Source organism: Cardiocondyla obscurior, linkage group LG02, assembly GCF_019399895.1.
Source record: "Cardiocondyla obscurior isolate alpha-2009 linkage group LG02, Cobs3.1, whole genome shotgun sequence".
Classification (NCBI taxonomy): Eukaryota; Metazoa; Arthropoda; class Insecta; order Hymenoptera; family Formicidae; genus Cardiocondyla; species Cardiocondyla obscurior.
In genome coordinates this window covers 6,745,149-6,759,776 of record NC_091865.1, presented here as the reverse complement: position 1 = coordinate 6,759,776, position 14,628 = coordinate 6,745,149, and the positions used below count along the sequence as shown (strand labels likewise).

At 40.6% G+C, this 14,628-nt stretch overlaps 1 protein-coding gene across 1 annotated transcript in view; it reads left to right on the top strand.

Moving 5' to 3' along the window:
• Positions 1-14,628, top strand: part of Cow (Proteoglycan Cow) — a 79,743-nt gene that overhangs the window by 49,114 nt on the left and 16,001 nt on the right. The window contains exons 3-5 of the mRNA XM_070668071.1: positions 1,008-1,110; positions 2,908-3,036; positions 13,528-13,673. Of these exons, the coding sequence (XP_070524172.1) occupies positions 1,008-1,110; positions 2,908-3,036; positions 13,528-13,673 (378 nt within the window). The remainder of the gene's footprint in view (positions 1-1,007; positions 1,111-2,907; positions 3,037-13,527; positions 13,674-14,628) is intronic.

Genomic DNA, 14,628 nt, shown 5'->3' with positions numbered 1-14,628 from the left:
ACTGGAACGAACTTACAATTAAATTACATAAAAGCAAAATGATTAAACTGATCGCACTAAAGAGTTATTTTCATTCGGTAAACACTACAGTTTAGTTAGTTTGAATCACACGCTTGTTTTAGCAATAATATCACTAATGTATCTGTCGTACCTGCACTACCTCTAAATTATAATTATCATATTTCTAGTCAAATTCTAGTGCGGTATATCACATTTAATTAATTATTGTATACTTGATACATTAATTTAATATGAGTAAAGTCAATTAATTAGTTTTCTTTTTTTTTTCTTTAATGTAATATCTTTTAAAGAAATAACGTCACGCTGTTATCGCGTTATAAGATTTGTCTTGGCTTGTATTTTTTAAATAACAACGCAATATTGTACTTTTTAGAAGAGAATGTCGGAATATGCAATACAACGTACGTATGTTACGTGCCTGATTTTCAGAAACTCATTACAGGCCGGTTCTCTTTACCAAAATTCTCTCTGCAGTTCTTTACAATATTGTATTATGGTGCAGCGCAAAAAAGTTGGCAACTTTAACTGGACATTAGCCAGTTTTATGCTTAACGCGAAAACTCGCTTTTGTCGTCAAATGCTCATTTATTTCTTATTTCCATTGTCGCGCATTTTCTAAATTGCAATGACTTTCTTGCGCGCTCGCAAATAGAACCAGACAACATGCGTACGGAAATACGTCAACCAAAAAAATAATTACGTGATCACGTGAATAATGTATACTTTATTTTTTATCACGGGCAATCTCTCAATTTAAACATTGGCTACTCTTTTGCTATGGTTTTCCGAATACGTAAATTTCACTCGTTTATTTCTATTGAATAATGAATCACAGATATACCCGAGTGGAAATTGTCAAACGTCTAGGTAGTAGATAATTATTACTGGCTAATAATGAGCTAGAAAAGCTAGATAAATTTTTATTCAAGTAAAGAATGTTTTTATGTACTTTATTACAATGTAAAATCGATTTCGGTTTGTTCCAGGCGAGCTTTGTCGCCCACTCAACTGCAAGAAGAAGGAGCTCTGCCTTTTGGAGGATTCGTTCACGGCCGTTTGCGTTTCGAAGAAGGAGCTTCATAAATCGGGGTAAATATTGAACTTATTCAATTACAATCTTCAGTAAAATGATACTAAGTTAAAATTGTGATCGGATCAATTATATTTTTATTTTTAACTGTACATATTCAATGTATATTGAGTCTAAAAAGTTACTTTTGAAGCTAATTTTCTCATATTTCCATCAAAAATTATGATTGATCCGCGTCTGTCTCTCAACACAAGTATAATCAATCTGCCGGAAGGAAAATTCTCTCCGAACTCGTGCCAATTCCACGGAGGCGTAACGGTCGAAATACTTGGCGCTTGCAAACCGGCGATGCCGGCATTAAGCAACGCTGATATTAATGACGATATCGTATCGCCGCAAAACGGCATTAAACCACCGATCGACTGAAGCCGTCCCGGTGATCATTGATTCCCCGTGCGGTGCTTATTGCCAATTAACTGTAATTGGACATTTCCACAGACGATATATGCGTGCAGGCATATCCTACGTATAGATACGCTGATCATCGGTATTCATCTTGAAGCGCTAGTACGACATTAAATGACCTTAATGCGTCATTAACGGCTAAGCAGCCCGATGGGCTCGCCTTGATAAATCGATGCCCCTGTTCGGGATTAATTCCGCTGCGCGTGGTAGTGATCGAGTTTCACTTTCGTGCTATCGATCTCTCTCTCTCTCTCTCTCTCTTTCTCTCTGCGTTCGATCGAGCTTTCAATATGCTACATAAATTTCATACTTAACCGATTCACCAACGAGTGTATATGTATATTAAATACGTATATTATATTTATGAAGCTTTGAAATTCAACTTCGCTGAAGTTTCTTTTCCTGCGAAAGCACCACAACCTTCTCAAAACGCAAAGTTACAGTGACCGCCACGTTAAATAATCACGAAGGATTGCTTTTGATAACAGACTCGCCGGCGTAAATGCAATTACATCGTCTTGCAGCCGCGGGCAGATAAAGTAATAACACGACGGAACAAGAAATTGTATCTAACAAGTTGACGCAATCTCTTCAGCAACGAATCAAGAACAGAAAAGCACTAAACTCCCGGGTGTATTTCATTTGATTGTGCGAAAGCGGGTGCTATGTTAACTTGATGAATGCCGGTGGAACTCGGGATTTAGAATGGCGCATCGCTTAAATACCTGGAGTTTAGCTTGGTAACGTAGTTCGAATAATGGCCGTTTAATTTTTGCCCCGCGCAAAGCTAATTCACGCTTCGCGTCTGTAATTCCTAGGGCGTGGGTATCTCCAGTGCCTCGGTAGGGTTGTGGGACACGAAACTTCATAACGAGCATTAATTCATCGAATAAAGTAGGTTCTATGCAAATCGCGCGCGTCTGAATTGCTCTTGCAAAAGTTTCCAAGGCCCGAGATAGAGCAATTAGAATTTGAAGTCGGACCGTCGAGTTTCACTTCTTGCGACAGAAAAATATAAAAAATTGCTTTATTGTCCTTTAATTATTGTAAGACTTTACATCGTGGAAATGAAAAACAGGAACAAGAACGTTATTAATTATCCACGATATAGCTCCTGGGGAAATAATTACAGTTTTGCTTTTTATTCGAAACAATCTTGCTGTATTTTTGCAATAATTAAATAGCGATTTAAAAGTTTATATTGCTATTTTTATAATAATTTTATACGTATTTAAAATAACCGCAAAAGTAAATGTCAGCTTAATTTTTATTATTTTATAAATTTTAATTACCGTTTTTCCGGTTAAAATTAAATTTTTATAGCGAGACTAAAATAAAAGCGCGCGCTTTGTAATATCTTGTAATTATAAATTTGATAAATATGCTTTCAGGGACATAGTGATTCCGAAATCCCGTGCGGTTCAACAACGCCGGATGAGGGCTGAAACATCAGTCGATTCGGACGACGACGATGCCTTCTTCGATTCTGAGGACGACGACGACGATCAGGACGAATCGAAGTAAGTGACAATAAATTCCTTTATTCGTTTAATTCAAGTTACACGGATCCCCATTGTTTCAAACTCTTGATTAGAATGGAGTTTCCTCGTGGCCCATGTTTGCTCGTCTTGAAATTATTCCGAATTCCATCTGAAAAATCTTATTCTTTTAAACTCGAGGGGTTCTTTTTTTTGTTATTTTCTTTAAAAATGTTTTTAACATATTCTATGATAAATAATGTATATACATTTCTAAGCTTACTGAACGTAAGTAATTTTTAAACCCTGGCTTTAAGAATTGTACAAACTTTAAGATCGTTCTTCTGGATGGTAGGCACCATAGAGACGTGAAAGTATTAATATTAGTGTGAACTCGAGCGGTAAGAATAAGACGTGATCCTTATACGGACTGTAGGCGATTTCTTGAATAGTTTCGGTAACTTCATTTGGAAAAGCCGCATTGCGCGCGCGCTTTTGTTTAATACGACGGGTGAAGTTTTGAGGAAAAATTAGTTCCGGAGGTAACATTGCGTCTGGGAAAAGCGCCGTAGCTCCTGTTTATATTTCGCAAAAGCCACGTCAAACGAGCATTATCAGCCCGCGCGCAAGTCCGCGCGCAAACTTTAAACGCAGCTTTTCCGTGAAAAGAAAATTCCCCGGGCGGAATTGAGAATTTCATTTTGCAATGTAATCCTTTTCTGTCGATACATATCGTACAGATGAAACGGGAGAAATTTTTTCCCGAAGCGTGCGTTGTGATAGAATTGTAATAAGAGGCAGGATTATCGTATCGAACAATTTTTGTTCGAAATTCGATCTTCCGTTTGGATTTCCGCGGATTCCGCGCACCGAAAGATTTCCGCGTAAACTTCTCTGCCTTCGTTTCGACAGCTTGTTTCGCGCGAGGGTTTTACGAAAAGGTTATCTCCGCCGTGCACTCGTCCCAATTAAAGATCAAGAGGTCAAAAACCGGGCGATAGGAATGCACGTTAATTTTGTTCAACCGGATAGCGTCAGCTCGTTGACTTCGAAGATTTGCTGACGGCTGCTCTCGGATGGTCGGGTAAATAATTAATTGCGACGTTCCTGTAGAAACGGGAAGGAACTCTTTCTATTCCTTTGTCAAACGATGCGTCAAATGGACCTCGCAGGTTCCCTTCGGAGGAGCGCGAGATCGAACACTTTTCTCCCGAGAATAAAGTCGCTCGAGCGTGAAATTGAAAACACCGTCGCCGTCATCGCATTCTCAAAGCCGCGTGTCTTTACGCTTTCAGACGGTCGTTATTAAAACGTGTTTAATTCACTACTACTTTTAGAATTGCAAACGTAAATTTCTTTTAAGAAATATCGAGTATAATTGAATTAACCTCTCTTTCTTGGTACATACGAATTAATTCATTACTTCGGTACATATACATAAAATATAAAATTATAAATTGTGTTAGTATCATGCTAGAAAAAAAAAAAAAATGTAGCAGGAGATTATTGAAATTTTTTTTACCGATATTTTTTTGTAACGAATTAATTATATGGTAAAGATGTTAAAGAACGATACGTATTACAAAAGTAGCTTGCCGTCTTTAGTTTTATCAGATACGTATATCAATTTCTGCAACTTAATACATTTCTGTGAAACACTTGATCTTGGTAATAACGCTGCACTGGCATCGTAGTTGTTTTTTGCTTTTTGGTATGTCAAACGTCAAATAGGAGTTAACGACACGTGCAAGAACTCTGCAGACGTCTAATACTTCTCTCTAGGGAATAAAAACTCCTAAAGCGAAGACGTGAAGAAAGGCAGAGAGACAGAAAGAGAGGAGGTTGAGTCACAACGAGTCGAAGCTTGACGGAAAGTTTCTTCTTGTTTAAATTTGCACGAGCTAGCGGGGGTAAGAAACCGTGGATCCTGACCATCTTTTTTCGGCCCGGTTGTGCTTTTCGGCAATTTGCCACGCACAGTAAAAGATTACGTTCGACGCAAAACGAGAATGTTACGCAATTTCGCTAAATTACCGGTCTTAGCGAACCGTGCCCGATATTTCCTCGTTTGTTATAGTGTCGCGGCACCTTTCCTCGGTATTACATTTACATTCTCTCTTACAGAAGCCCCCCTCTTTTCTGTATTATTCCCGTGTTACCATAATTTAGAATATGGCGTAATGTAGTATAACACAATTGGACAAAATAGGTCGGAACAACGACGTATTAAATTTTGGGATCAAAGAGTCGTCCCGTACGAAGGTATGCATAATATATTATGTGATACATTTTCTATCCGTGAAATATACAACGTGTTTTCCACGGCAGTTGCATATTTAAAAACATGTTAGAGACGGTTGAAAATATTATAGGGAAAGGGTTTTTGCTTTCGGAGTTTATATCCTCGATAAAGTTAGATAGCTCTCTCTCTTTTTTTGTTTTTTTTTTTTCTTTCTTTTCGATAAAGAAACTTTTCACTGCCATACTTTCTTAATATGCGGTGGGATGACTCACGCGCGAGAACTTTCAGCGAAACTTTTATCCGGGAAAATAAATACCGATTTCAATTATCCGAAAATGTTATCGTACTTCGCAATGCATTTGAAATTTCTGAATACCGTCTCGCTAAATTTTCTTTTTTTTTTTTCTTTCTCTCTTATTGTACAATTTCCAGCGAAGTTACTTCACCGATGTCGGAAAGATGCCGTTTTGCATTTCGGGTCACGGCAAGGAGTTCGTGAAATATTATTAACATTAATGTTTCCCAAAATTATGTCTTCGCATAATATTTGCATACTATCATGAAAATGCAGTCTTAGTAACGTTATACGCTCGCGAGCTCGCGTCTTAAAATGTTTCCGGTAATTCTTGTATGCCTTCGGTCTATTTAATCTGCTCGCACGAGATCACCGCGTGTTTATCACATTTAGGGAAGCTGCGGAATCAAAATTTATTTCCCCTTGAATTGTGGAGGGTTTGCCTCCGATGAATTCTCGTGGTAAACTTCGCAAAGTAACTTTGTGAGCGTCTTGTGAGAAATTGCGTGAGAACACTATTGACAAGAAGCCGTCGTTAACCTGTAACTCTCTAACGAACTCTTCTGCGGCATTGTAGCGCTTTCTAATTATGTTGGTGCACTCGTGATTTGATTTTAACTCCGTCCTATCGCACGTTTTTATTGAAGCCTTGAAGTAAACTTTTATTATTATTATTATTTTTTTTTTTTTTTTTTTTTTTTTTAATAATTGAGAGACCATCTGAGTAATTCTCGTTAGTTAAAACTTTTAAGTAACTAAATCTTAAAATAAAATTTTTCTCAAATAAGTCATTTAGAAGACAATAAAATTTTCTAGCGAACAATAGATTTAATTGTATCTCTTAGCGTTTGTGAATGGCTCGATTTTCAATTAGTTCTAACGCAGAAATTGGTATCTCGGCGTTAGTGAGAGAGAAAAGTTGACGGCGAATGGGTTAAAGAAGCTGTCATTAAGATTGAGGGCTTTCAGTACAACTCATATAACGTCGTCGCTTTCAATCTAACTCGGAATCGGATTGCACCGTGGTAGTCTTCTTTCTTTCGGCAAGAAACGTGCGATTCGATGGCTGCAATTTGCAGGGCGCATTCAAAGGCACGGTAGGTAGCCACTTGTTCTATTTACGACGAGAGCCCCGGCTGCCGTCGCTCGTTTTCCTTTGTCGTAATTAGTGAGGCGAGAAAACGTGTCCCCTTCGAGTGACTTTTGTTGGCGAATAATTACTCGTTAATCCGTCGGTCGGATTTTTTCGAATTTCTGCCGAATCGTCGAATATCATCCCGCTGTTTTCACAAAGCGCCGTGACGTTCGAAGGGAGCAGGGTTTTCCGCTTTTCTCCGAAGTTCTTTCGAAAGGTGGACAAGCCGTCGACACTTAGGTCGATTCTTGAGTCTGCATAAGCCGTTATCGATAGCCGTTACGGCGATGGGATCGGATTTGGTTTGCAGCCACGGTAACCAAGGACGGAATTTTACATGAAGTAGAAACGCCGCGTCCCATTTGCCTCGAGCGTCCCACTGTGCGCTCCATTCCGCTGCACCGTCGTGCGAGCGCCGCTTTCTCATGTTTAATTCAAAATTTGGACGTTGGTCGCGCAGTCGATATGCCTTGACGAGTCCCGTCTGACTAAGTTCATATACTTTTTCCTACCCCTAGTACGTGTACTTCCTCCGTTTCCGCCGGTCTTCTTCCTCGTGGATCTTTCTATTACCAAGAGTACAGCTGTCCAAAGGCAAAGATCTCTGAGCAATTTCAATTTGTAACTTTACGCGAATCCGAATCATCTTCCCACGGAAACTTCTCTATTCTAGAATTTCTCGAATTCGCGAAGACAAATATACAGCATTAGAGCGCATATACAATTTATATAAGTTTTCGAGCTTAGACTGCAACGTCTTGCGTTTATTAAAACGTAAAGTCTATATCAGCTTGATATGAATTATTATAAATTATATATGTATATTTGACCTGAAAGTCGTCAAAAGACATTTCGCTATTGTCTGTAAATTATAGATTTGTAAAAATTAAAAAAAAAAAAAAAAAAATTACAATTTTATTTTAATACATTTATTTTCCGCAATTTTGCTTTTTTCACGATTTTTTATTTTACAAAACTGAATTGGAAACGTAGTATAATCGTGATTTAAATATTGTAAAATCTCGGGTGGAACTTGGATAGCAGAATTTTTATGAATATACGATTTCGACAAATAGCGCAGTTAAATCAACATTTACGATGACTGTTGAACCCCGTCATCGGATTAAAAACGATCGCGATAAGATTCGCTCGACAGAAACGATTATATTTTACATCATTTTCCGAACGGGATTCGATTAATTCTGACAAGAGTTTCATTGCCACTGCTTTCTTCTCCTTGTCGGTTCGATTCGTGGATATTTCCAATAATTGAAAAATAGATTCCGGTGCACGCGCGCTCTCGTATTCGCGTATATGGTATCAAGAACTGATTACGCGGCTGAGAAGCGCGCGTGGAACTGGAGAATAAGGGATACGAATAAGTGAATCGAGATCCGCGAAAGAGAGAAGAGAACGAGAAAGAAAAACGGGATGAAAGACAAGGCGAGAGCGAGTGGATGACGGTACAAGTTTTAATTCGCCAAGTGCTTTGGCGCATCGTTAATTATAAGCAAACAGTGCCGGTCTTGCAATTAAAACGGGAAATGCCCCAATGGATCCTATGAACATCGTCGCCGCCGCGCTCGGCTCGTCGGCGACGTCGGCTCGTTCATTACGAGCTTCAATCTCCGGCGTGCGATGTTCAGCAGGTCGTTAATAGCAGCGACTCCTCCTGTCGATCGTCAAGAAAAATCGTCGTACGCTGACAAAGACAGCCGAACGCCCGCCGCCCCGGGATTCTTTTTGCGAGTCAGCTTTTCCCACGTTGCGCCGACGCTTTGTCTTCGTCAAAGAGCCCAGTCCTGCGAAGCAGAGCTTTAAAGTCGATGTACAAGACCGGCCCGCGGAAGTTTAACTCTCGGTTCCAGACACGTTGGCCAATTTACGGTCGATATTTCCCTGGTGGGAACAAGTTGACACAATCTTCCTTCCGCGACTTTTACTGTTATTATTTTATTATCGCTCGTAGGCATACGATTGATTCGTAAAATTTAAACAATTGTTAAATGTAATTAATGCATCGTGTTTTATCGATAACAGCGTTCAAGCGCGTCATTGAAACGGTGATTTTCTTGAATTTCGATTTAGAAGTAATATGCAACTTATAAGATTTATGTACTTTACGTACCTATAGAATATCTTGAAACGATAAAGCTTTTCTTCTCGGATAATTTGACCAGCAAAAATGTTATTTAAAAATACGCTATTTTATGATAATAAATTTAAATTTTGAACGTACAATATTTCGTGAATTTTACATAACAATTTTCGATGTTTGAATTATATCGCAATACTGATATTTGTTATACTTTTTTGAAATTGTGCGTTGCGTAACAATTGATATTGATTACGAGGGAGATAGATTGTTACAGAAAGGCAATTCGAATGTCAATATTAAACAATTTATTGAGACTGATACATGCAAAAATGTAAATGGCTTTGAATCATAAAACACGTGACTGCATAGAAGCGTATTGCGTAATATTTCCGTTATGTAATAGGCATCGTTGTTTAGAAATTTTATATTGAACTTGTAAAAGCTCTTCTCGTTGTTATTCCCTCGCGGAGTTCAATTTATTAGAAAGATTTTTGTTAAAATAATTTATTACAAAAAATAATTTTTTTGAAAACAATTCTTTTGCAGAGAATTTAACGTAAACATCGAGATTAAGTTACGTAACTGTGCGATATAAATCCAACTACGTAGTAAATCTTCTTTTATAGGAAGAGAGGACGATTGCGCGAAAAAAAAATTTCACGGGCTTGTTTGTCATTCGGTCAAAGTGAGCGACTTGGGACTAACCTCGGTATTTTATATCAAACGATTATGCAGCTCACGAAGAATAATCTTTGGAATTCTGAACTCTCTAACGCTGGTAGATTGTTAGCGCTCGAAGAGTAATAAACAGTATTTTTATTCTATAGTGACTCCCATGGATTTTCCACGGGAGAGTCCGGGAGGACATTCTCGTGGATCCTGATCCTCTCGTGCTGCCGTTCTCATGTCCAGTCGCTTCCTCCGTAAATAAATCGTCCAGCCTTTCGCCGAAAATATATTTCCCGTAGGCAGACACCGTCGTTTGTTACTTCGAGGGCACGATTGAAACGCAAAGTTTCGCATTGTATGAGGGGTGGTGATATGGCCCGAGGTAACTGGCCGGGAAAAGAGACGAGGGACGAGAAGGGATTGTGTAGGGGATTACATTTCGCATTCATGGAATTCCATCGAGGCCGCGTAAATCAAAAGTTCGAGGGCGTATATAAGCGCGGTGACGGGGGGAGCGGAAGAGTACGCGGTGAAAATGCGCGAGCGGAAACGAGACCGAAGGAAAGATCTGCCATTGTTTCCTTCTCGGGCGTCGCTTACGCATCATCGTGTGTCCCGGCCCCGTTTTCTCAGCAATATCGCCGTGACAGTCGGAATGCACGAGGGGCGAGGGAAAAATCGCGCGAATGGCGGCAATCGTTGATAACGGCGGACGGCGTGCAACCGTTCTACGTGTACCACCGACGGCCGCATTTCAGATTGGAGACAGGATAGGGAAGTTTTATTTGTTCCACCGGGACTCCAAGTTCTTAACTTGCCGATAGCACCGGCTACCACGAAGAACGACACGAAAGTCTCTTTCTCTCTTTGTTCTACTTTAATTGTACTGAAAATTTTTGCAAGTCTTAATTTTTCCGTGATGTAATTTATGGAATTATTTATTATATTATTTTGGACGGAAATTAAATGCAAAGGTGATACGTCTTCTTTTAAGCGAAGTTATTTTAGATAAACGTTATCATGTCTTTACTCGGTGCACTACTTTACTTCTAGCAAAGTAAATTGCGAGAGCTATGTTGAGCAGCGCCGTAATTGCAAATTGTATTCGTAAAACAAGCAGTCAAGCCCGTGCCTTAAGATAATTTAACATTGGTAAATAACCCGTATTTTTAATAATCCGTACATTTAATTGATTCGAAGCTCGAAACGAGAATCCAATTTAATTAATACCAGTATAATCAGCGTCGGTTAATTATATCTTGCTGCACTTCTCCGAGTAAAGTGCTCTACGTTTTCATTTCGTCGACGATGAATTATATGGGGAGAAACTTTCCCAGGCGATTAATTAAACACTACCTTGCGATATTAATTTTCAATGAATTTTTAATTACACGTCGTAATAGCTACAACTCGTCATTCAAAAAGTAGGTGACGCTATTCGCCGGCATTCAATTTGTCAAGCTTTACACGCTCCGCAGCTTCATTCTCGAGGACGTCTGTCCCCGTTTTACAAATAACACGTTTTCTTGCGCCCCGTTTTTCTATCGCGCCGTCCCGATCTTGTTTTCGATTGTTGGATTTAGATTCCGGCGGAAGTATCGCCGGGAGGGAAGGTAATGGTTTATCCCGAACATCCAAAGTAGACACGATAAAGTTCAAGTGCCACCTGACGAAAGTTTCGTGCTTCTCACAGGCGGGCTCGCTCGAGCGGCTAGTCTCCCAATACAGAGGGCGGATTAAAGGTGGATTGGCATGTGCATTACCGTCCCGCCTTCCCGCTTTTCCAGTTACACGATTTGTTCCCTCGCTGAATATCCCACCGCGAGAAGAGGGCCATCGACGGTCTCGCGGAATCGGTAGCGATCGAAATCTAGCTGAAAACTTTTTCCCGGAAAGAGCCTGCCACTTAACAATCAACAAATAGTTGTTTGCCAATCGGCGCAAGTGCTAGGTACGATTAGACGGTTCGCCTAGTTAAGAAAACCAAGTTTCAATAGTTTATTCCGACGTTGCTACGGCACACGTTTTTTTTTTTTTTTTTAACTGAGACAATTATTCATGACCCGTGATATTTATATGTAACGTTACTCTGAAATTTATTCGCATCTGTAAATTGTGAAATGAATTATATTTGCTCGTATTTTTCAATGTTATTATTGCATGCGAACGAAACAATATTTTATTCAGGATAGACTTAATCTACCGCGTCGTTAAATTTTTATTTCTTCGCCTATCTATGCGCCCTCCTTTTGCCATTAATCTTTCAGGTTTAATCGCTCGCTTTTCGCCGAGCCCGCGTCACATCTCTGTCCCTCTCATTCTCTCACGCAATATGTTTGTAAAATATGAAATTTAAGCACAAATCAGAAATGAAATGAATGCACGCACCGATGCATGCCGCAAACATAAACCTCGCAATTAATTCGGCACGAGCTCAGTTTCCGTTTCCGCAAAATTCGGCCGGTCGACAATTGCTGCGGCCGCGACACCACGTTGCAAATTGCTGTTGAATTATGAAGCGATTAATATCGACACGTAACGCGGTTCATAATGTGAAAGTCCTTTTCTCTTTGCCGTCAATGAAGATTCCGTGAAGCGTCTATTCTCCCCGCAAGGCAAGGCAAGGTAGATTCGGCCACAATAGCGTACGTTCTCCTTCGAGAATTTGCGGTCATGCGCAAACGCGTAATTAGTTTAAACCGAGTAACGTGGTAATTAAGCCGGTTTAACTCCTTTATCACAAGGTGAAGCGTCGGACGCCACTGTCTACGTTACTCTCGTGTCTCGGTTGTCCCTGTGGCTTTCTCAGTTTATTTGCTCGATATTACGCATCGTGACCCACAGGCGCCATTCGGAACTCTCGTTAATTTCACCTACGGGTATTTAAAGCGAGCAGCTGTCTCCGTTTTTATCTGAGAAGTTTGTCTGGCAAATCTCGATGAGCTAGAAACTTCGTTAACAGTAGATGCAAATAAGTCAGATTTGATTTCGATAGCAAAGATAAACGCAATTTGACAACTGTCCCGCATTCAACAATCTCTCAGCTTATGCAGTTCTCTAAAGATTGCGCAATAACGTCTGAAATGGCTTCTTCAGCGTTATTCTCCTTTCATTTTCAAGAACTTTCAAGATAAAACGTCGCGTTCTCTCACGGTAGAAATTCGGTAGATTTACCGCACCAACGGCGAGATTTTCGCGAGGGAATCGGAAGACTCTCGCAGTATCGGAATTAACGGAGGAACAAAAGGCAAAGACGAGCGCACGCGGTCGTGAAACGCCAGTCGAAGTGGGAGCACACCAGGAATAATACGTACAATGGCGCGCTTAGACGGCAGCAGGCAAGCAATTCTGAAGATTAAACCCGGCCATATCTGTAATTGACTCCCCGGCACATCCTTGGCTTTTCATTATTCAGCCTCGCGCTGAAGGAGCCAAGCAAACCAGAGACTTTTCCAGCCTTTCGTCGCGACTTCTAAGAGCGCCGTCCCAGTATTCCGATTAATCTCTCTCTCTCTATCGCGAAGCAATGCTTTTGATCTTTATTTTCCACCGAAGTGCGACGTGCATTCCTTTTATTTGTCCGCTAATCGTAAAATAAACTCGGTCCTCCCTTTTGTCCCCGAGCTAGTTCTTCATTCGCGGAGGTACAGTCGACAATTTGTAACGACGTGTCGTCGGGACGGCTTAGTCAGGCCGACTACAAATCTCCAAAGCCCGGCATAAAGCGTTTGCGTAGCGCTGCTGTACCACGTCTCCCGTGAGGGTTCATAAATTTTTACGAGAGATTTTATGAGCTCCATATCGGGGCTACAGGTACGTGAGTGCAGGGCCTACGTCGTCCCGTTCTCGCCGCTCTCGATATCCAGTGACACATCGTTTAACAAAATTTGCAAACGGCGTGAAGAGACGAGAGAGAGAAAGAGAGAGGTAGGGAGAGAGAGCATCGAATTTCGATATTCTCTTGCGCGCGAGCACCCGGGAGTTCCATCCTTTGTCTCCCGCTCGCCGAGCCGGTCTCTCTAGGTGCATACGCGCGTCGACGACCAAGCGTTTGGTTTTAAAGCTTACCCGCCGGTGTTTTTCCTGTGTCATAGGTGCCAGGAATGTCCCGTGGTGAAGCCTACGTTCCTCTGCGGAAACGACAATCGCACGTACAGCTCGCCGTGCCGTCTCGAGTACCACAACTGCATTCATCACACCTCCGTCCACATCACCTGCAAAGGTTTTTGTCCGTGTAAAGGTAAGAGATACAATTGTCTACGCGTCACTCTGCCGAGTCTCTGATTTCATCTGACAATTCAAGGGCAGGGGCGAACTTCGGCGACTAAAATAATTTAGAAAACGTGCGTGCCTTTGACGTAATTATTCAATGCGACAATGGCGAAAACGCCGAGGTGGTAGCTACCTGTAAAAAGCCCGTCTGCGAGATTCAACGCGTAAGATCAATTTGTAAGCATATTCATGTTGGGATGTACGTATGTATTGTAAGTTTCACAATGGTGGTGCGAGGCCGCGTTTGCATCGCGCTCTGCACCTCGACGACACGTGGACCTTTCATGAATATTCATAATCGGCGGTTAGAACAATAGTGCCGCTATTGGGCACACAACGGGATGTGCCTCGGCAAACGTTGAGCGAATCGTGGATTGTCCTCGAATCGGGACAACAGGCAAGATCAGAACCGATTGAATTGAACTGGCAATTTGTTATTTGCACTTTTAACATATGCACACGAGCGTGCTCGCGTTGCGTTTCAGATGTAGAAACGACGGAAGTATTAATAATGAAAACGTACGTGTATATACTTTCGGAAATTTGAGCATTATTCTTCATCAAAAATTTAAGTTGAGAAGTTCTGCAGCGTTTATGAAAATAAAACTTGGCTAACGCGATATAAGGTTTTAAAAGTGGATATATTTTAAACACACGTTTACAGTCGAGTTATCTCACGAGTCAAATACGAAAAAGCGAAAATGTTGAAAAATGTAAACAGCACTAACGAATATTGACGGAATTGCAGCGGAAAAAAAGAAAGAAAAATAAAGATATTCTATTTTTTAAGATTTAAACTGTACGTTTTAGAAAATGTTAAACGTAATAAAAACTTGGTCGTAAACGTTTGAACGTGCTGAAACGGGGTAAAGTATTTATTTTGTGTAAAATTTAGAGGTACGCGGACAGCAATTTCCGGCCTG